Source organism: Haliotis rubra, unplaced genomic scaffold (assembly GCF_003918875.1).
Source record: "Haliotis rubra isolate DU_JTF1 unplaced genomic scaffold, ASM391887v1 Scf76, whole genome shotgun sequence".
Lineage (NCBI taxonomy): Eukaryota > Metazoa > Mollusca > Gastropoda > Lepetellida > Haliotidae > Haliotis > Haliotis rubra.
In genome coordinates this window covers 2,556,950-2,580,779 of record NW_025767479.1, presented here as the reverse complement: position 1 = coordinate 2,580,779, position 23,830 = coordinate 2,556,950, and the positions used below count along the sequence as shown (strand labels likewise).

The 23,830-nt window shown below is 40.2% G+C and overlaps 1 protein-coding gene across 4 annotated transcripts; it reads left to right on the top strand.

Moving 5' to 3' along the window:
- The first annotated feature begins 7,599 nt into the window (after nucleotides 1–7,599).
- LOC124260360 (divergent protein kinase domain 1C-like) lies at nucleotides 7,600–21,806 on the top strand. Of its 4 annotated transcripts, none has more exons than XM_046694654.1 (6): nucleotides 7,600–7,687; nucleotides 10,158–10,176; nucleotides 10,938–11,165; nucleotides 12,603–13,475; nucleotides 19,838–20,063; nucleotides 21,758–21,806. In XM_046694654.1, the coding sequence occupies exons 3-5, from the start codon at nucleotides 10,995–10,997 to the stop codon at nucleotides 20,015–20,017; spliced, it is 1,224 nt and encodes a 407-aa protein (XP_046550610.1). In that variant the 5' UTR covers nucleotides 7,600–7,687; nucleotides 10,158–10,176; nucleotides 10,938–10,994; the 3' UTR covers nucleotides 20,018–20,063; nucleotides 21,758–21,806. The 4 variants fall into 4 exon arrangements, with proteins under 4 accessions (XP_046550610.1, XP_046550611.1, XP_046550608.1 ...); XM_046694655.1 differs by having other exon boundaries at nucleotides 21,730–21,797; XM_046694652.1 differs by lacking the exon at nucleotides 21,758–21,806 and having other exon boundaries at nucleotides 19,838–21,303.
- The last annotated feature ends 2,024 nt before the right edge of the window (nucleotides 21,807–23,830 follow it).

The window sequence follows — 23,830 nt, the reverse complement described above, 5'->3', positions numbered from 1 at the left end:
GGGGCAAGAGATCACTAGCAGCCAAGGTTAGGTCACCATACTAGGACAATACTGACGTCAGCACTGTTCAGCCGTGAATGTTACACACCGAGGAATAGTTGGTTGCTTGGTTTGTTATTGTTTCGGTTAACGCCGTACTCAGCAATATACCAGCTATATGGCGTCAGTCTGTAAATAACTGAGTCTGGATTAGACAATCTAGTGATAGACAGCATGAGCGGAGCACCTTTAGAATACAGCACCACAACTTCTCGTGAGGACGATCCCTGCCGTAGGTCACGTGTCATTAAGACAAGCAACCAGTTTGAGAGAACCCGTCGGACGCGAACCCGCGACCTTCGGATTGTTAGCCCGACAGCTAACCGACTGAGCTACGTCCACACTGTTGCACACTGTGCAAATTTATCGAGTCATTCCTGTGACGTCACGGAAATGAACGGAAAGAGTCGAATAGGTCACGGACAATTACGAAGGTTACGGGTAGACTTGGTGTCTCGTGATTTTATTCTACGGACAATTGCCGAATGGATCCGATGCCATTTGGCACACTCGTCCCATTCCGTAATCTACAAATTAACGTGTGGCGTGGAATGAGCCGATATGCCTCAAACTGAAAAGGGTTGTTGACGTCAGGCGTCAGACGTAGATTTCACGGTGCATGCATGAATGACGCGCTTTTATATAAATCGGTGATTTTGTGACAGAAACGTGATGTAGGGAACACTGTAAGGATAATGTGGATCGCACTAAGGAACGAGGGACACATGAGCATGTGTAGTGACGGCACGAGGGTGAGTAAGCCTTCGACTCATTACTTTACAAAATTTATGTTGCGTGTGAAAGAAGCTTGAGTGCAAATTCCAGGCCAATTTTCATTAGCCCAAAATTTCTACATAAACCCATTTCATGATGTACTTTCGACGTTTTGGTTTCCCGTTTTTGTGTGAAAAAAAAGTGTTAAAATGCAAAAAGGAAAAACAACAAATGGTACTCACGTTTTACACCGGACATGTACCTGCTATATTGGATTAGGTCCCTAACCCTAACCCTAAACCCTAAACCCTCAGCCCTAACCCTAACCCTAACCCCTTGAAATAATCCTAATAAATAGAATGCATTGACCGAACCACCGGACATGTACCTACTATATTGCATTAGGTCCCCAACCCCAACCCTAAACCCTAAGCCCTAAGCCCTAAACCCTAACCCTAGTCCTAGCCCTAGCCCTAGCCCTAGCCCTAGCCCTAGCCCTAGCCCTAACCCTAACCCCAATCCCTTGAATTAATCCTAATAAATAGAATGCATTGACCGAACCGGCACAAACACGACTAACGTGTCTAGTGTAATGCATTATTACCGCTTCGAAAAATAAAATTCTAATAAAACACTTTTCTATGTAATGGTGCAAATTACTGAATGACAAAAATATATATGTAAATTAAAAAAAATACAAAATACACAAAACATAACACCTCAGCAGCCCGTAATACAAATAAATATGTGCGTATTAGTGAAAAAAGAAAAATATTTCAAACTGGTGCTTGCAAAATATTGCGCATCCGCCGGTATACAACTACTGGAAACTCTCAACATCGTTGGGCGTATGCAATGACATAGCTCGTAGAGATGAAACATCAGTGAGCGGAGCTTATACGCACTCGCTGAGCCAGACAACCGTGTTGCCATGCAGGCGTCATTGGGCATTGTTTCGAGAACGTGCTTTCGAACAAAATCACATTACATTACGTAAAAGGGTATTATGACGTATTTTTAAAGTTTGTGGTGCTGTATTCTAAAGGTAGGCCCCGTTTTATTATCATTCTTAGGTTATAATCCACGGTGGCGTTTGCTCGTCACCCCGGAGACCTGAGTTCGATTCCCTACATGGGTACAATGTGTGAAGCCCATTTCGGGTGTCCCCCGCCGTGATATTGCTGGAATATTGCTAAAACCGGCGTTAAACTAAACTCATTTATTATTTGTGGTCTATAACATTATAGCATTATGAAGGGATAGGATGTGTTTAATTTTTTATGACTATTTGGACGGTAGTTACAGAAGAATACGCTTCAAATCAATTAAATAAGGACGAAGTAAATTAGATCATTCCTTTCCAGTATTTCTCAGAGCCCAAAATGTCTGATGTCAACGGCTTGTCCAATTCCGCGGGCGCGGAGTTCGCTCCCGAGATGGCGGAATTCTCTCCTTCTATAGAATCATTATGTAGGTGTTCGATTAAACGTTAGTTTTAATACACATTAAGGTACAATTTATAACAATCAACACTGCTTCCGAAATCTGCTTTCGTCTTTTCGTGAAAGCAAATGGTTAAATGTCTGACACACTGCTCCAAACTCTCAAGACCCCGCGTCTGAAAACTGGTCACGGCATATAGAATAAAAACAAAATAACACGCACGCGATTTTGTAATAGAATGTCGGACATTTTTTAATCATTTCTAGACAACGTGTGCTCAAGAAATAAATGTTTCGTTTTATATACTACAACAGGAAACAGTGTATTTAGGATACCAATATATATACTGGAACTACATGTGTACTCAAATACAGACGTCAACACTATGTAGTATTCAGTGAGTGAGTTAGTTTAGTTTTACGCCGCACTCAACAGTATTACAGCTATATGGCGGCGGTCTGTAAATAATAGTATTTAGTGAATTGTAACGGTTCGTAACTTCAGCGGTTTCGGCATGGGCACGTTCACCGCGTTTATTTCGATAAGTTGCGTGGTGGAGCACATTAAAAACAACAAAACGTCTATTGGGAGGTTAAATTGCGTGGCAGTTTCTCTGTAACTAGTGTATAAAAAAGTACGCCGCTGACTCGTTCACTTTGTGAAAGCCGTGGTGGCTGAGCGGGTTGAGTGTCTGACTTTGTGTGCTGCGATTAGCTGCCTGACTATGAGGGTGTGGGTTCGAATCCCGGATGGGACTCAACCAAGCAAAAGTACTAAAATCTGTACTTGACTAAGAAAGTGTTATCCCAAATATGGAATAGAATAGAATATAGTATTTGTTTCATTCACTTTGCATTAATATCTATGTAATCACTGTATTAGTGAATTTAGATACGAATGGCAGATGGTTTGTACTTCGTTTCAGATATCCATGATTCGATACCACAGATTGTCACAGACAACAGAACACCGAACCCCTGAGGAATTATCTGAGCCGGACCATAACCCAGAAACCATACAAGCCTTTGAGCGTGACCTCCGCTTGCATCTGATGACTATCCTGGCAGAAATGGACAGTCTCCGCGCTGACCTCCGAAACCATGGACTCTGCTATCAGTCCCTGGAGCTGAAGAACCTGCATCTTCAGATACTATTCCGACACCTCTATGGCCAAACATTCTCGCTCAGGGTGCAGATAGAGCAGCTGCTGGAGAAGGTGGACATCTTGAAAGGAAAGAGAAAGAAAGAGATGTCCTCTACATCTCGGAAACGTGAAGGTGTTGACCTCGCCAAGCGATCGGGGATTACACAAGACACGTGCTCTGCAAAGCTGGACACATGCTCTGATAAGCTGGACCAATCACAGATGAGAGTGCCTCATGAGTGAGTGAGTATTGTTTAACGCCGCTTTAGCAATACTCCAGCAATATCACGGCGGGGGACATCAGAAATGGGCTTCCCACATTGTACCCATATGGGTGTAACAGCTTAGTTAAAGTCGCCTGCTTCACTCTCGCCCGCCAACGAAACCACAGACAGGTTACGTAACTCTGTCGCCAGAGCACTGCAGTGACGTCATATGAGGAAGGATTTTCAGTTAGTTGTATAGAAAGCAAACTCGTCATTTTGATGATTTCTCATCATCGAAGACATGCCGAATCGTTGCGTTTGTCGTCAATTGCTCCTAGAGGTCGTCATGCACAGATTTCCACAGGACCCCGCAGTTCGTGCAAAATGGGTTATGTTTGTGAGTGCGAAGCAGCGTTGTTGAAGCCTGAAACGATATCTTACTTGTGTTCAGATCGCTTCACGGAAGTTAAAGAATCAAAACTATTTACTAGTCGTAGTAAAATATGTATATGATTGATGACCATAAAGATTTTCCATGAAACAACTTGTAACATAACGATTTCTGCCTCAGATGTGAGGTTGTGGTCGAGGTAACAATAATACTGTAAGTAGTATTATATTGACACCCACCTCGCTTCCACGAGAGAAATTGTCTTCGGAGAGTGCCTCATGAAAAAAACGGGATGTCAACAACCAATTATCACTCGTCTCCATGTCATCTCTCCTCGAGAACAGACCTGCCGTCAAGCACACATGATAAAGCAGACAGTTGTAACTTGAAAAGAAATGTACAAAAATCAAATATATTCTTTGCTCATCGGAGCAAAGTGTTCAGAAGAAACACGCCCTAAACTCCTTTATGAATCAGATATATTTCAAGAATATATATTATACACTCACAGTTAAAATATATGGCTTTTGTTGTCTTTCAAACAGTGGTCAGTTTTGCTCTGTTTTGACTCATTATAGCATATGACTTCAACAGCATCTACGTATATTTTGCAATTGGTACAAACGTATTACCCTTGTATTACACAATGTATATGTCGGTTTTTATGTTGTTACCTTCATAAGTTCTGCAAAACACTTTGAAGTCAGTGCTAAAAAATACGTCAACAGTAACAACTCCACCCACAGCGTATTTCTTCTGTGAACAACAGTTCAATCAGAGAAATCTCGCAAAGGAACAATGCAGCATAGCTCAACCCATTCTATCATCAGCAAATCAGTTACCTATACTTCCTTAGTGGGCGTGACCTAGTCGCTTCCTGCTTGATGGGAAACTACACGCAAATATAAAGAGTTGCACCACGCCTGAGTGTCGGTTCCTTTGATCTTACCCCTGGTGTATGTGCTGGAAGACAACAGTTTTGTGTTGAAGGCAGATTTCGTCTGTCATTGGCTCCTAAAAGCCACGCCCCACGGCAAGGGGACTGAACTTAACATTGTTCAACATTGTACACAATTTATGTCAGTCAAGGTTTGCAACAAGGAAATGTAACTTCTACAGTTTTAATGGTTTCAAATGAATTTACTAGCTGAAATTGACCAACTATTTTATTTATGAGAACCAAATGCTGTAATAAAATGAAAAAGAATTAAACGTATACATGTACTTTATATGTACTTTGAAATTTACACAATTATGAAAGTTATAGTTCAAAAAATGTTTTCAGATTTAGATTAATTATTGTAGAAAACACAGTTATTATAAATAGCACTCATTTTGGCAACTAGACTGAGAATGAAACGGTCGTTAAAACTTTAAAATTTTTCCCGCTTCCCATACATAATAGCCGTGGTAGAAGTCAGTTAGCTCATCAATCCTCGATCTGTGCTCGTATACACCACAGTTTTGCCGGAGTTGATTGACAGGTGTTGAGGAAGCTCGAGCAAAGCTCGCGTCTCCCACCTGTCAATCAACTCCGGCAAAACTGTGGTGTATACGAGCACAGATCGAGGATTGGATGAGCTAACTAATAAAGAGATATATCCAAAATGTACTGTCACAGACGCAGTTAATGTTATAAGCTGTTACTGCCTTCAAGAGTGTAACTTACATTCTGAAGTGTTACTTGGGCGTCTAGTATCATACCAATAACAATGTTTCTATATGTTCTACACGAGTGCGTGCGCGCGCGCGCGCGTGCGGGTGGGCGGGGGGCGTTTGTGTTTTGTTTCACGCCGAACTCCAATTTTCCAGCTAATGCCTAGACAATACAGGTAGCATTGATTTACGCTACTGGAATACGGTGATCTGCAGGTTAGTTTGTTGTTTAACGCGGCACTCAGCAATATTCCAGCTGTATGGCGGCGGTCTGTAAATAATCGAGTCTGGGCTAGACAATCCAGTGATTAACATACCATGAGCATCAATCTACGCAATTGGGAAACGATGACATGTGTCTATCAAGTCTGACCACCCGATCCCGTTAGTCACCTCTTACGACAAGTATGGGTTGCTGAAGACCAAATCTAACCGGGACCTTGCATCAACACATGGACATGCATCAACCCCGAGAGCAAGCAAGGCCGCCTAATCCCTTCAGTCGCATTTAAGAACAAGCGCGGGTTCTTACTCGGATGTTTTAATTTCTTTTGAGGGCGCCACAACGTGAATACTTTTGCTTGTAGGTCCGTTTGACAATACTAGCCCACAAGTACACATTGGTTCAATTGTTTGTCACAGGTATTCTTGTGAACCACCTGTCTTACAGTAGAATTTGTCATTAACCCAAGTATTTATTTGGTTTCATCTAGTTAATATTACGTACCGTCTTTGAGTGTGACCCAGCCAGGGTCTCGAACCACGTCCTTCCATTTTCCATATATCCTAGGGCTGGGGCGGGTCCAAATTTTCTACCCGGGTACCCCAACCCCTATTACCCTACCCTCCCCGGAGGCTACAATTTCGAGGTTTTCAATATCTTAACCATGTATATTATTCAAAAGAGATGACTGCATAATTATATTTAAATCTTCAAAGACAATTCAACTTTTAGTCATGAACGAAGAACATATTACATTGTTTAATCTATTAGTCACATGATCATAACGGGTCCGGGTATTGGGACGGGTACCCGGGTCCAACTCATTACCCACCCGTCCCGGGTATCCGGGTTACCCGTCCCAGCTCTATTATATCCACTACACCACAGCTTTAAATTGTCTATGAGAGACTTGAGTCAATGAACGACATAATATCTCTTAAATATCTCATTTCTTAAGCTGTTCCTTGTTGAAAAGTATGTATGAAATGCATAATAATATGTAATATACAGTTTTGATGGTGTATCATATCTGGGTGGTGTTTTAAAAATAGCTTTGACCCATTAAAAAACGCATATTCATCCCAGAGTGTGACGTCACCATCTTTGTCTCTTCCATAAGTTACTTCACAATCGTAATATTCCTCGTTTCTTCTTCGTTCTCTGTTCCTTGGACTTGGAAAATAATAGGATGGTAGTAAAGCGCTCTGGTAAACTAGATTTGTATAAAAAAAAGTGTATTTCAAATATAAATGAGTATGTCAAGTAAACCGCAAGTATTAAAAATATTGAATTTGATATTTGAACCTAGAATATGTTTCATCCATTTAATCCAAAATGTATCATACTGACATACAGTAAAACAAGATGACAGAAATCAAACATACTAAATCAAACATACTAAGGAAACACAAAAGAGAGCTACCAAACAAGGGAAAATATACACACTTTAAATAGTGGTACAAACTACAAAGACACAATCCCCGTAAAGTAAGCGTCGTTATCATAAAGAAATGCACATTTTTAATAGGACCAATCTAGCTGTTTATCTATCATATGTGCTTGTTTTCTATGTTTTAGACATGCCGTACCAATAATAATTACACAAAAAACACAAAAAAAAACACCAAAAAAACAGATGCAAAAAAACCCAAACAGAATAAAAAAAAATAATTTTCTATTTTACATTTCCATGAGAAATAAGATTCAACATTGACGCATGGCTTTTGTAAACCCAGATAGGGCCTCCATTACTACAAGGGAGATAACTATCACATATGCTCGATGTAAATAAGGAAGTGCAACGAGAAGCCAGGAAACAGCTGTCTGGCAGTATGCACGAGGTGTGAGAATTCCATGGAAACGATAATCAGGTTTGTCACAGTGTTCTTCAGTAGTTTAATCGGAATATCTAAAGAGAAAAGAGGTCTGTGTTTCCTGCCAGTTGCACAGGTCCTTAAAACTAAGCAAGACTTTCTCTACCTCGGGATCAGCTCATGCTTTTTTTCTGTGACTACAACAAACGGAAATATATTGGTTTAGATTTAATATTGCAGACGTTCAATTTTACACACGTTTGTCCCCAGTCGGTTTCAAGTGTAATTTTCACGTAAGTAAAATTTAAACCATCGTTTCATTTAAATAATTTAAAGTGTCATTTGTTAAAATTCCTATTGACAACAGTTAAGGTCATACATGATACAAATTATTACAATGCTGCTGGGTGTGTGATAGATGTTAATCAGTGGAGGAATCCTGGGATGACTTTAATAAGCAAAGTCAATGATTGCAAGGGGCATTATCTTGCGGCATATATCTAGGTATCTAGGATTTATGCTTTTCAGTGTTTATTTTGCGATCAACTGGTCTAAGTGTACCCATGCCTTAAAATATTACGCAGCCCAAAGAGGTATAAACATATATGTCTTTGGACAGCCCAAAAACATGACAGATACAAGTCCAGTGTTTGCCCAAGGCATAACACTTTAGGAGTCATCATGACTCCCTGGTGTCATATGAGAGGGAGTCATGGACATGGTTTTGGGAGTCAACTTCAGTTTAGAACTTTAATCAAGCCATCAACTGTGATTGTTTAATAATGACAAAAGAAATGACATAATGCAGGTCAGGTATTAAGTCAGCAATGAGCAGTTTACTAGCAAACATTAAACTAAGTATTTTTAAACAACAGCACATTACAAATTCAGATTATCTGAACCAAGGGCCCAGTGGCATTGTGTCAACAATGACGCAAGCTTCTAAATTCACTGCATATTTGAGATAATTTGTGAGTCAAATACACCAGTTTTTTTGCGTCAGGGCCAACTCTGTCCTGGTGAGAATGAACACCCATTTCAGGCCTCAAATCAGAGACCATATAATAGATTATATTTATATGGTCTCTGCTCAAATGCTCATCAGATTTTCTCAAAATGTACACTTTTTGGGTTTAACCAATAATAATTTGAGTCTCATCACCAAATGTATTGTTTGAGCAATCATTGGTAACTGTCCAGTGAGGTTTAGTGCTTGACATGGTTCACAACCCAGCTAACAATTTCACGTTGTCACAACGTTGTAACAACAGATACTTTTGTTGTTACGTTATTCTGTGGACCCCTATTTACATTGTCGCAACATTGTGGCCTGACATTGTGATGCGCCATTTTTACATCACCGCAAGGTACATTTTGATGTTAACATATTTTATGTTGCCTTAACGTTCTAAGCATTAATAATTAGCATTAACATTAATGTTAAACATTAATAATTGAATAGTTTTCCCAGTAGTGAACAGTACATAAGAAACAAAGTAGAAATTCACTTCCATGTTTATTCGTCAAGTTGCATGATGATTTGGTCGTGTGTTTTCTGAAGCTGTAGCTGAATAGTGAAGAAAGAATCTCTCAAAGTGAAAAGTTTTACAGAAAACCTTATCATGACACCAAGTTCTAAAGTTGTGAGAAGCCCAAAGCATACCATTTCCTAAACGTAAAATTGAAACATTGGTATGACGTTGTGACATAACATTATAAAATGCTGTAATACTAATGTTGTGTCAAGGTTGTGCCATGACATTACCAATCTACAATCTTCCCACGTTTTCGCTTCCCACAATGTTGCAAAAACGTTGTGTGTTAGCTGGGAAGCTGTTAAACTCTTTTCAGAAATTTTGCAATTGTGCTCCTAATAATACCTGTCACTTCTGCAATTTTTATTCCATACTAACTCTCTTTTGACACTGATAATTGTTTTCTTTTGGTCTGGTTTAATTTCTCTGCTGTGGAGTGCCACAACCAAAAATGTAAACAAAGGGGGATAATCAGTAAGAATGGTTGAGAAACCAAAACACACACCACACATAAAATGGTCCCAGTGAGTTTGAGACATCAAGACCTCTCATGAACCACTAGAGTCAATAAGGCCAGACCAATTTTATTTCTTGTTTTATGGATCCACCGGTTGTTTTATATTTTCAAGAATAAGAAAGAAAAAAAGAAAAATCCCCTCCTCAAAAAATAAAATCCTAATGTTTTTATTGGCCTAAAATGTAAACTTACAAAAAATATTTTTTACATTGGTTTTGGCCTTATATACACTTCATAACTTGCCAAAAGTAAAATAATTTTAATATAATGAAAGGAATATTACTTTCACAGGTGATTGGGTTGTTTTTTTCCCCTCCTGCCTTTAGCTTTTCTGAAGACAAATCTCTGTAAAACAAGAAATAGAGTTGGTCTGGCCTTAATAGTATTTAAAGTGTGACTTGTGTTGGTAATGACAATGATTTGGGGAACTTGCTTATGTCCAAGAGTGTATCTAGACTGTACAATCCCATTGCAGAGCTCAGGTAGAGGTGGAGGTAGGTATAATTTAATCTACATGTCAGCTTATCTGAATTCCTCAATCATGTTTTTTCCACTTCACATGGAAAGCGTGAACTCTCATGGGGTCTAAATAACAAAAGAGTAACAGCAAAGTTTGTTTAAAACTCCTTTGATGGTCCTAATCCTAATCACATTGTAAACTGGCACTGTATTTGTTTGAAAAGAAATTACACCACAAATACGTTCCTCTTGATATTTGAGAGTTGATTTGCACTTGATTACCTGAAGACAGCCAGGTTACACCTTTAACCATATGTGGTCACTGTTTCATCTCCTCAAAGGACAACCCCACTCACTGCTATGGATGCTGAACATTTCTAAAACCATTTTTCCTTACTGGTATTCCAATGTTTTGATGTTTTCTAAAAATCAACACAAAATTATTTTGCAACTGTCTACACTAGAATTTCTTTCCACCCCTGCTGAAATTTTAAAACCATTTGTCCAAACTATTGATGTTCTACAGTTTTGCAAAACTTGCAAGAAGAATGACTTTTTCAAGAAACAATTTCAATTTCATGACCAACTCCTGCACACCTGGGCTAAATATTTTGTAAACCCAATTCCTAATGAAGTATTTTTTGCTGCATTTAGAAGAGATACACATAAAGTCAAGAATATATGGATGTCAACTTAATTTTTAGGAATACAATGTTTCACAGTATATTCTTACTGCTTCATCTGGTATATTATTTTATTCATCCTTTGATTTGAAATGTTACTTGGTTGGCTGCAGTCACCACGACAACTAGTTGCCCCGACAACACGGTAGCAGGACGGTGCTGATGGTAGGATGCGTGTGACATCGTTTGGGTTGAGATGCAGAAGGCCGAAGCGTGTTCTCATCATCTGTGTGCTGCTGCTGCTGCTCGTGGGATGTCTCTACTTGGTGCAGGTCGTCCAGGAGATCATACATGACATGAGCTGTTCGGAGCAGGAATCTCATGAGGTGCTGCAACAGTATGTGAGTACAATACAGGCGCCACAATGCACTGAACACATTCTACTAGGGCTGGCTAAAAAGATTGATAATCAGAATTATTGTCAATAGGAAAAATTATTAATGATTATTGATTTGAAAATTGTGTTATCAATAATAACGATATATATAAACTTTTGTGATAGAATAAAGGTTTAATTTACTCACACAATACACACACAGGGCTCCATATAATTTTTCAACATCAGGAGTACATACTCCTTATTGTTTCAATATAGAAGTACTGGAAAAACTTAAAAGTACATTAAGAGTTCTGAATGGAATTTAATGGAGTGTGACTACTTTACAAGAAGAAAGAGTGATACATAGTAGTTGTTTGTTCATTATTCGTGACAGCAATTTGATTACCTGACTGTTTACAAGTCGTCAAGGCACAATCTTGTTTCTGAAAGAAACTTGTAATTTGTTTCTGTGCCGCCATGTTTACATACACGTGCGCAATTTTGACCAATCAAATTTCACCGAGATGATTCGCTGCGGTTTCCTTAGCAACTGAGATTCCGAAAACATGACAAGGGAAACCCCAATGTGTCACGGTCATCATGGTCATATGTTTTAGATGTTGTGAATGATTCTTTAAGACTGTACACCATTGATGTGTTGCTTATCTGACACGTTTTCTAAATTATTTGCTACCGTATCGTGTATATTTTATCCATACATATCGCCCTTATCTGGAGCCCTGCACAGAGTTAGGAATTTGTTCATGGGCTGCTTCTAAATTATGTTCTGCTGTTATGTTAATAATCCAGGCATAAACATGTCACTGCTCACCAGTGATGTGAAATATATTTGGTTCAGATTTTTTGGTATTTTTGCTCAAAGTTACTTCTCTCCGATATTCATTGATAATCAATCAATATTTGGTTAACAATTATCAACCTCTATGATCTGTATCGATAGTCAACTCAACATTCTACAATAGGCAAAGTTAAGTGCTGCTGGAAATGGTCACCAGTGGATGGGTTGGAATATTCCCAAGGGATGAAACAATGCAATGCAGACTGATCTGTTCACTGGGTGCTTTGAGCATTGATACTCTAAAGTCTTTTGCTATACGAGTAATCTGTGATGATAATGTGATGAAGGTGGTTACAATGAGGATGATGATCATCAGTAGTAGCATCAACATCATCATCATCATCATCATGGGCGAATGGGGGTAGCCTGAGCCGCACTAGTGAAGCTGTTTAAAGCGCTTATAGCCCATCACGCCAAAGACCCGGGTTCGATTCCCCACATGGGTACAATGTGTGAAGCCCATTTCTGGTGTCCCCCTGCCGCGGATATTGCTGGAATATTGCTAAAAATAGCCTTACACTCGACTCACTCATTCTCAACTATAACAGACCAGTCCCTAATATGACATCTAATCACCATCTTTCATCTCATCTTCTACAGTGTCAGATGTACCGAGACAAACGTATAGTTGGCGATCTGTGTCCTCATCTGTGTGGCAATGACCCCAAAGTACAATATAAGAAATGTACAAACTATCGCCAAGGAAAGCGGGTGTTCATCGTCCAGTGTCTGGACTTCTGTCAAGAAGGTGCTACAGTGAAAGCAGTCCTGAAAACAAACCACAAAAACTTCTCCGACTTCCTGAACGAGGAGTTCTCCTTCGAAAGAGAAGATCAAGAGAATAACGGTCCATCCATTGACTTCCTGCAGACAATGATTAAAGACACATTGCAAATGGACTTACACATGACCCTACCAAAAGAAACAGACCCAATTGCATTCATGTGGAAAGACAATTACTTCGACTATTATAAGAAAAATAATAAAAACAGCCAGTTTGCTCTAGCCAGATCAGTATGGTCGCTGGTTCGTCAGTCTGAGTATTTAATGATGAAGGCCAATCAAGAACACCAGTTTATGCCACAGCTCTATGGGACTTGTGGACCGCTCTACTTGATGGAGTACGCACCCCCGGGGGACATGTTGGAGCATGAAGTTCAGTTTACCAACTTCCCCTGGGTTGTTAGAGCAAGGGTGGCCAAGGGCATTCTGGGTATTTTATGGTCGGTCCAAGAAGATATGCATGAGCCAATGCACTTGTGTGATGTGAAGGGAGAGAACTTTGGAGTTTCGGAGGATGGGCAAGTGAAACTTATTGACACAGATACTGTGTTTTATGATAGTAAGATGCTGGATGAGCTAGCCTTGGGGAACTGTTCACGGAACAATGAATGTAACTTCTTTGACTGCCGTGGATGGTGTGATGCCAAGACAGGTAGTTGTGCTAAGTTTCGCATCAACAACAACCTACAGGTGAGTCATGCTGATGGAGTGAGTTGTTAAGTTAAATCTATATATTGCTGTTGGTTAATGTAATTAACTAGGTTTATAACAACGGAAGACCAACAAATATCCAACTTCTATTATTGCATACTGTTTTCCTTGATATGCTTTGTTACCATTCACATGGTTTATAAATGTGTGTTGTTTGTACATACAGCCCATCACGTGTACATCTAGTATAGAATATTAATTATTTGTATTACGCGCCATTCATGGTTAGTTATCTTGTTTATCCCTGAAGGGGAGACTAGACACGCTTTAATGTACACCATATACTGGGGTGAACAAATATTGACATACCACTATTATTTTATCACCATTGTCGCTACGCCAAATATTCCTTGTTTACATAGCAGGCGGGTCAGTCCCACTTCATCTCCTTTTAAGGAGCCAGTCTATTTTTATTTAATGCACAGGTTATTTCCGCTCATGCGCAGTTGTCTGAAATTCTACTTCCAGTCATGCGCAGTTACTAGCGATAGTTCGCCATGCTGGTATTGTTTATGCTGTGAGTGGAAAGTTGAAAAGTTTTGTGAGCGAAAAGTTTTTATTATCGAGGTGATTAGACTTTTAAGCGTGATCGATTGATCCGTCATGCCTCCAGCAAGACGCAGAAGGAAATACGAGGGCGCTTGCCACGATCACCGTCCTGTTCCAACAGCAAACAACCGTGACACGAATCAAGGCGTTGGAGAGCAAGACAACCATGGAACCGGAAGCGAAGAGCCAGAGGCGTAGTAGTTCCAGACGCCAAGCATACCGATATCACCGTGAGACAATCGACCGTACTCAACTCTCCCAAGGAATTGGTCCATTGAGAGGATTACGAACTATATCGAAAGCAGATGTTGGGAATAATGACCGCCGCAAAGGTCTTTCTCGAAGCAGTATCAAAGAGCTGTACTCTATTAACGTGGCCAATCACAGTATGCGAGGTCAAAACAGGTCAGCGAAGTCAAGGCATTATGGAACCAGAACCACGCTGAAACGCGACAATATGGCGACATTACTGACCACTGTTCAGCAATTGCAACAACAGGTAGCCCGCCTAACTGACAAAGTGGATAATAGGAATTCCAACCAGTCGCAAGCCATACAACAACCACAGCAAGAAAGTGACCACAGGTTATATCAAGACCATGTTACGGGAATACCCCGGGCCCAGTCAGGAACCACTTTATTCTCTGCAAGATTTGCTCCTGATGACCCCATGTCTACAAGAGGAAGCTTGCCAACACAAGTGAACAACCACAACCTGCTTGGCATACCGGAGGTCGAGATAGTGTCGCCAGCTGAGGAAACAGATCTGGGAGGGTAAGGATGTAAATCTAGCTCTCCTTATGATCCCAGATGAGATGTCCACTACAGCCCGCTCATTTGCCTTTAATGACACACCAATGCTACTTAAACCCCAGGTTGATGCCAGGATGACTATGCCTCTTACCATCAGCATGTTCGTCACTGCATTTGGCAGATATAAAACATCATGTGTATCAGGTGGCCACAGAGGGACAAGGAGCTGGACAGGTATGAACGTAATATCCTGGAGATGCATGCCCAGTACGAAAATCAACTTTTTACCAATATCACCGCAAGTTCTCCGCAAAGCTGCTGCCCTGCTCGAACAACAAAACTGGAAAGTGGACTGGAGTAAGATAGATGATGACCTGTACAGAGTGATTTTCACAGGTCAGCGAAGTCAAGGCATGTCAGCTCTGTCAAGATATTGGCCACATGACAGAATTCTGTTATATGGTGATCACCAATCCTCCCAACCAAGCGAACAGATGGGCCACCAGCACAGGCCAACAGAAATACCCCTGATCTACAAGAGAAGACATCTGCAATGGAGCGGCGTTCTGCAGACCGATATGGACGACCCATCGCCATATATATCAAGGAGTACCAATATGCAATAACTACAACACAGATCGATGTGTACATGTCAGTTGCAAATTTAGACACATCTGCCTCACGTGTCATAAATCACATGCCCAGTTCAAGTGTTACCAGAACAGAGAGTCGGACAAGAAGGCAAGCTCCCCAGAACATAGACAAAGAGACAGGAGAGGAAACCGCGACAAGTGACTACAGTGCACCCCATCCCCCATCAATGTCCAAGTGTTAGCGGATAAACTTATTGACTGTGGTCGAAGTTCAGTTCGTCAATAATCTTGTTCATGGCTTGACTTATGGCTTTATGGACTGGAATTGTGGCCCCACCTATTCACACCAAGATTTGTCGGAAACCTATTATCGGCTAGTTGTAATCCTGAAGATACCTCTACTCTCCTGCAGAAAGAACTAGGAAAAGGTTTTTGATTGGACCATTTCTACAGCCACCATTTCTCTCCCATAGGATCAATCAATCGGCATTGTGGAAGGCAAATATTCTGGCAAGAAAAAGACTGATTGTCGACCTTTCATCACCCCACAATGATGGGTTGCATCCCAGCCTTAACTCATTAATCAGCAAGGAAGAGCATTCCCTTACGTATGTGAAAGTGGATGATGCCATCAACATCATCAAGGAGATTGGGCCAACAGCCTACATGTGCAAATTTGACATTGCTGACGCCTTCAAATTAATTCCTATTCATCCATCAATGTGGCACCTTCATGGAATTCAGTGGAAAGGACATTATTATTATTATACAAGACTAGTCTTTGGTTCCAGATCCAGCCCCAAAATATTTGACCAATTGTCGGAGGCAATATGCTGGATCGCGGAACATGTGTGTGATGTAACTCATATTCTGCATCTGTTAGATGACTTCTTAACTATGGACAATTCAATTAGTAATGGTAAATCCACAATGCAAAAAATGATTGGCCTATTTTCAGAATTAAATATTCCTCTGTCCATGCACAAGACAGCGGGACCAACACAATGCCTAGAATACCTAGGCATTACTCTGGACTCTAAGAATATGGAAGCCCGTCTCCCACAAGTCAAAGTGAAGAGAATAATAGAGATGATGGACTCTGTCGTCAGTAAGAAGAAGGTCACCAAAAGGAAGCTACTTAGCGTGCTCGGCCACTTGAACTTCGCCATGCAAATTATACGCCCAGGGCGTTCCTTTATCAGCTATCTGCTGAAGTTAGCTCATTCAGTGCCAGAGCTGTATCACCATGTGGGTCTGAACAGAGAATGTCAGATCGACTTAAACATGTGGAGAACTTTTTCTCAGCCAGTGGAGCGGAAAATCGTTCTTCCTTAATGAAAGAATAGCTGCTCCTGATTTTGAACTGTTTACCCGATGCCGCCGCTTCGGGTTGGTTCGCCTACTTCCAAGGACAGTGGTGTGCTAACAAGTGGCCAACTCAATTGTTTGACATTGCAGGAGATGACATGTCTATAGCATTATTAGAACTGTACCCCATCATAATGGCATCATCTTTGTGGGGTCACCTGTGGACTTCAAGGAGCATTTGTTTTGTGTGTGACAATTTGGCCACTGTTACAATTTTGAACAAGGGCAGATCAAAGTCCCAGTGATTATGCTGTTTGTAAGGAAGTTAGTGTTGAATGCAGCTACTTATAACTTTGTCTTCAATGCAGTACACCTACCAGGTCGTGACAATCTTATAGCTGATGCACTATCTCGATTACAGATAGAGAAGTTCCAGCAGCTAGCCCCCGAAGCGCAACCATGCCCGACACCTTGCCTGCCTATGGACAAATTGACTATGCGCGCCGACCCAGGGCTAGATCACCTCTGGGAGCAAGCCCTCTCTCCGCTACACAAGAACCGTTTATAACTCAGGCCTGAGGCGTTTCTGATGTTTATGAGTATGTCAGGTGTTACGTGGTATCCTCAAGCATTACCCTGTATCAATGAACAAGTGTTGCTAAACTTTGTGTCACATTGCCATTACAAGCTGAAAGTGACTCACTCTACGACAAGAGAGTACCTAAGTGGCGTCAGATTTGCATATCTTCGTCATGGAGTTAACAATCCATGGTGCAACAACACCTTGTTGGCGTTTACAGACAATAATGAGATCATTGAAGAAACTGGCAGGTGTCAGAGCAGCACCCGATCTCCCAGTGACAATCGTGGTTCTGAAACACATAGTGAGGACGTTGAATGGCGGTCTGTTCTCAGCATATTTAGACATCATGCTGGCAGCTGCTTTCTGTACAGCCTTTTCGGTTTTCTACGATGTGGAGAGTTGACCTACCACCTTTTCAACCCAAGCCAAAACCTGTCGATGGAAGATGTTGTGTTTGCCAGTGAGAATTCTAAATTCCACCTAAAACTAAAGGCTTCAAAAACTGACATATTCGGAGGGTGTGACCCTTACAGTCCATGCAGTTCCACACGTGTGTTGCCCAGTCGCGTGCCATGAGTCGGCATGTTAAACAAAGGGAGGAAGCGGGTGCCACAGCAAAGATCCGCTCTTCGTCATGAGCGATGGTACTGCTTTTACCAGAACAGTATTTGTTAGCAGCCTTAAATCAGTACTTACCGCAGCAGGCTGGAATGACCGACAGTTCAATGGTCATTCCTTCCGCGTGGGGCTGACCACCTCCGCATAGCAGCAGCAAATGTCCCAGATCACCTCATCAAAGCGTTGGGGCGGTGGTCCTCAGACTCTTACCTAAGATACATCCGTACTTCCGACAGTGCCATTGGGAAAGCGCATTATGCTATGTGTGGTTTTACCTAGTGTCTAGTCAGTGGTTGGTCTTCCCATTTTTATGCATCTTGTACTTTGCCATCGGGAGGCACAGGTGGTTCCTTTCTGTTTATAGTGTACATCATGTTGGGGTATTCTCAGTTATAACAAAGGTTATTCCCGATCATTGTGGCAGTCAAATATCATAAAGATCAAGGGGATATTTTTCACCCCCATCATTCAGGGTGTCGACCAGCTAAATGGCAGCTATAATGAACTGACAGCACCCCATGCTGGGGTTAGTAAGACTGATGCTCAGTCAAAGTATGTTTCAAACTCAGGTATGGATAGTAGTATGTGCAATATAACATCAGGCTGGAATTATCGAGGACTGATGCTCAGTCTAAGCTTCGGATCTAGGTTGATGCTCAACCATGCTAAAAATTAGGAGTTCGCACCCAATGCTTGGGTAAAGGTGTTCCAGCACCCCATGCTGGGGTTAGTATCAAGCTCGCACCCAATGCTGGGGTAGCGTGTACCAATTATAGGTTGATGCTCAACCACAGCAGTTCAGGTTTATACCAACAAGTATTAGCAGGTATTCAGATTATAAGCATGAGAATCCCCTAACGTACAAGTACCATTATTTAATGCTGCCCTGGACCTGTGAAACTCTGGGTGAGAATTGGTCTTCAGTAATCCATGCTTGTCGTAAGAGGCGACTAACGGGATTGGGTGGTCAGGTCAATTGACTTGATTGACACATGTCATCATATCCCAATTGCGTAGATCGTGCTCATGCTGTTGATCGCTGGATTGTCTGGTCCAGACTCGATTATTTACAGACTGTCACCATATAGCTAGAATATTGCCTAGTGTGGTGTAAAACTAAACTCACTCACTCCCTAATGCTGCTCTGAACAGTACTTTATTTGAATCAAGGCATAAGAATTTATTTGAGAACAGAGTTCAATGTTTTTTTGTGTTTATGAAGACAAAATGGTAAAAGACAGCCTGCACTTTAATCTCTGGGGGCATGTGTTCATTTCAAAGTTACCCAACAATGATAATGATGTTGAATAATATTTGTAACGTTATTGGTGTGAATAAGATGTATGTATCCTAAGCGCTTCATGATGGTCTGTTAGATGTGTGGTTACTGCATTGATACGTGATACATATTTGAATGTTTCTACTTTTAACACAAGTTTCTCGCCATAAGATTTTATCATTTTTTAAAGAAATTAGCCTAATGAAAAGATATTTGAAAAATTGTCAGTTTTTGCCTTATCTGTGATATTTGACTGATATTTTAAATTGTCTATGACATCATCCATTTTAGAACTGTTCTCTTTATGTACACATGTAGAAATTCATAGTTACTAGTTCTCATTGCGAATAGCTGGAAAATGGCTGATGCGACGTAAAGCAACATTCATTCATTCATTCATCCATTCATTCATTCAATCGGGTGGTCAGGCTGACTGGCTTGGTTGACACAAGTCATTGGTTCCCAATTGCGCAGATCAATGCTCATGCTGTTGATCACTGGATTGTCTGGTCAGACTTCGATTATTTACCTACCGCCATATAGCTGGAATATTGCTGAGTGCGGTGTAAAACTAAACTCACTCACTCATTCATTAAATGATGAATGTTTTGTTGGTGGCAATAAATAAGGTCCTAAATATTGTTTTTCATATTTCCAGAGTGTGTGCCAAGATGTGTTCCTTGGTAAGCTCATGGACTCTGTCGGAGGTCTGCTGAGAAATCCCCTCGTGCCATCAAGGCTCAACTCAAATCCATCCTGGACAAATGTGCTTCAGTCAGACCTCGAAGATGGTATCCCGTCCAAAACCGTCAGAGGAATTATACTGGCGCCTATATAACCTTCTACAGAACAGCATTGACAGCCAGGGTTAGCCAGTTACCATGGTAATACATACATATACCTCTCAGTCCCATTTTGTGTTGTCAAGGATCAGGTTAACTTACTTACACATAGTCAGTACTTCATAGCTGGGGTATGTTCATCCATCACCATGATCTCTCAGTTTACATGCAGCAGAACACGAGCATGAACACAGCAGTTATATGGGAGTGAAATGAGTGCGCTGTTACTCACGGTATGTGTTGCGGTACAAGGTCTTCGATCGGTCTGTTTTGGTTGGTATATGAGAACTTACTTCACGGAATATATCGGCTGTCAAGCAAAGAAATGCATAGATTTGACAAAATAATTCAATTTCTAAACATTTTAGAAAAGGTTTAAAATGGTTAATAAAATGATGGCACAAAAACGAAAATACTGAATTTTTGGTTTGCATTATGGTATGCCGAACTGAAGGCAAAATACTACAGTTCTACTATATACTGCGGTATGCCGTTTCACCCCTACAGCAATAGAGTGCATCAATACAGCTACTATGCAGTGAGTTTGTACAAACAGCTTGAATGAATTAAGACATACAGGGCCTGAATGCATACATTGGCTATGGAGTGCATGAATGCATATAGTTTCTTTGGAGTGCATGAGTGCATGAATGCATATAGTTTCTTTGGAGTGCATGAATGCATGCTATGCAGTGGATGAAGTGCTAATGATCAAATAATCAATCAATTGATCTCACTGGTGTTAGCGATTATCGATGAGCTGAGGAAACTAAGCGATATTCATCAAATATGAAACATCAAATCAAACTTAAGAAGTATGTTTCTTATTGTTATGTTTGTTAAATCAAAACATAAACAACTGATGCAGTTTCTGACTAGTAAAACTGCAATGTAAACAACTTACTCTCATGCATGTTTCATCCATAAGGGTCCTCATTCATCAACTGGTGCCTGTTTCTTGCCTGTCCTGTTATTGCCCACAGATGTTTAGTGGTGGTGTTTCACGATTACAATCGAAGATTGATCCATTACTCATCTCTGATTATCGATCTGCATATTGTGAGCGATAACCAGCACTTATGAATACATACACTTACCATGCTGTGCATGAACATGGACAAACAGTACAAAGTGCAGTACTGATGTGTTTATGATATTCCGTAAGCTGACAAAATGACACCATTTAGGACTTTAGGACTGTTTGTAATTTGATTGGTAATTTCAATAAATTTTAAGTGGATACTGAGAATAACCACTTCCAAGATCATCACTGCAATGAAAAGAAAAAAGAGTTAGTTCAAAATGCATTTAGTTGTAGTAGAATAAACCATTCTATACTTTTGTTGAATTTTAAGTCGTTCATTGACTTTAATCAACAAAAAACACCTCAAAATTTAAAACAGAATTCTCTTATAAATTAACCAATATTAGGGTCATATAAAGTAATGAAATGGTATAGTGTACCATAGTCAGTGATAATTATGTTAATTATTGGGATTTGATATTTCAATTTTGTTTCAATATTGTTGGTTCACTTTCTCAGGTAATCTTTCTCCATACAATTCTGTGTCATGTAAACCCTGTGTATATATGTATCCATGGTTGAAAGGGGAACATAGAGTGAACAGGCATTCATTATGGCTTAAACATTATTAATGATCAATGCTTTTGCCATTTGTTTTTATTATGTAATTTTAATTGGACTCAGATGAAGCTTTGGTGTGGAACTGGTCCAGGGTTTTATTATGGAGACATCGTACCCTAGCGTACAGGGGATGGGTCAAGTGTCACAATACGTACCCTAAGCGTACAGGGGATGGAGTCAAGTGTCTGTCACGATACGTGCCTAAGCTAGCAGTTACAGGGGATGGGTCAAGTGTCACAATCACGTGCCCTAGCATACAGAGGATGGGTCAAGTGTCACGATCGTGCACCCTAGCGTGCATAGGGATGGGTCAGAGAGTCCGCGATCGTACCCTAAGCGTACAGAGGATGGGTCAAGTGTCACGATACGTGCCCTAATAAGCATTACTAGTACAGAGGATGGGTCAAGTGTCACGATACGTACCCTAGCGTACAGGGGATGGGTCAAGTGTCACGATACGTGCCCTAGCGTACAGGGGATGGGTCAAGTGTCACGATACGTACCCTAGCATACAGAGGATGGGTCAAGTGTCACGATACGTGCCCTAGCATACAGGGGATGGGTCAAGTGTCACGATACGTACCCTAGCGTACAGGGGATGGGTCAAGTGTCACGATACGTACCCTAGCATACAGAGGATGGGTCAAGTGTCACGATAGCATACGTGCCCTAGTGCGATCGTGCCCTAGTACAGAGGGATGGGTCAAATGTCAGATATACATTGTATGAACTGCAGGTCTCATCATGTTGGATCTTCAAGGTGTACTGGGTTTTACATTCTTTTTAAATTTATTACATTATGCTAAAATATTCTTGCCCTTGTTTGTTTTAATCATTTTTTCATCTTGTCCCTGTCAAAGGAAATCCAGAACTGTAACATGAAGCATGTAGTTCGATATTTTCAACTATTAACTGTTTTAGGTAGTGTTATGTTTTGTATGACTAATGAAAAGATGACATATCTAATCAAAAGAATAATCAAAACATGTAAATGTGGATAACAGCATTGTTCAATTATGTTTGATTAAAGAGATGACATCCAATGCATTAGCAGAATGTGGACAAAATTATCTGCAGGTTATTCTTATAAATATTCATCACACTTATATTATTTATGACTGTAATGATGCTTGGCATTCAGAAAATCAAAACACCCTAGAAAGTATTTGTATGAGTAACGAGCATGGTATTCTATAATTTCCATATAACTGACTGACTGAGTTTGGTTTTACGCCGCTTTTAGCATTATTCCAGCAATATCATAAGCGGGGACACGGAAATGGGTTTCACACATTGTACCCATGTGGGGATTGAACCTGGGTCTTCGGTGATGAGCCAAGCGCTTTAACCACTAGGCTACCTCACGCCCTAATTTCCATTAAAAAATAAAAAAATTTAAATATATTTTTTTGTTCACAAGTCTCTCAAATAGTATCATCCAATTTAAGACATCATCAAACTGAAAATGTATGTTTTAATGTACATAAAAAAACATTATGATGGGACAATGTTTTGTCATGAAGTAAACGACTCATTCTTCATTGTTATTGATTATCACATAGTTATGTTGTATATGAAAGTAAAGATGAGTTGATGCTTAATTTTTTTTCCAAGTTTATATGTTGTTATGTGTGGTACGGAGGCTGAAGTTTAACCCAGAATACAAGATACAACTATCCCAGGTGACTGTCTGCAGAAGTGTACCTGTCCATAACTGTTTCAAAACAATGACTGAACATTTTCATTTAATAATTATTATATTAATATTTTTAAAAACTATAAGTGTTTAACAGTTTAATTTGCAATTTGTATATGTAAAGCATTACAGTATCTTTTATTATTATTATTTTAATATTTTAAATAACTGTTTTATACCAGGGGTTCCAGTTTTGGTTTTGTATTTGTATGGTATGTTTACATGTATAAAAATGAGTTCACTGTGACATTATTATGTCGAACTTGCTGACCTTCAGTTATTAGCTCCTTGTTTGTTTTTTATTGCAGTATCTCTGTTTTGCTTCTTTCAAATCAAAATGGCATGATGTGAATCTAATATTATTTTTATCCATTTTATCCATCTCAAAAAGTGACTTAAGTACATTTAACATATTGGTTGGAAGAGGCATCTGCTTTATCTACAGCTTGCATAGTGGTAGGGCTGGGA

Bases quoted from the DNA above. Each gene is read 5' to 3' on its own strand.
- LOC124260360 (XM_046694654.1), top strand. From the start codon at position 10,995: ATGCGTGTGACATCGTTTGGGTTGAGATGCAGAAGGCCGAAGCGTGTT. The intron at 11,166-12,602 runs GTGAGTACAATA...CATCTTCTACAG, and splicing joins ATGAGGTGCTGCAACAGTAT to TGTCAGATGTACCGAGACAA. The intron at 13,476-19,837 runs GTGAGTCATGCT...TCATATTTCCAG, and splicing joins GCATCAACAACAACCTACAG to AGTGTGTGCCAAGATGTGTT.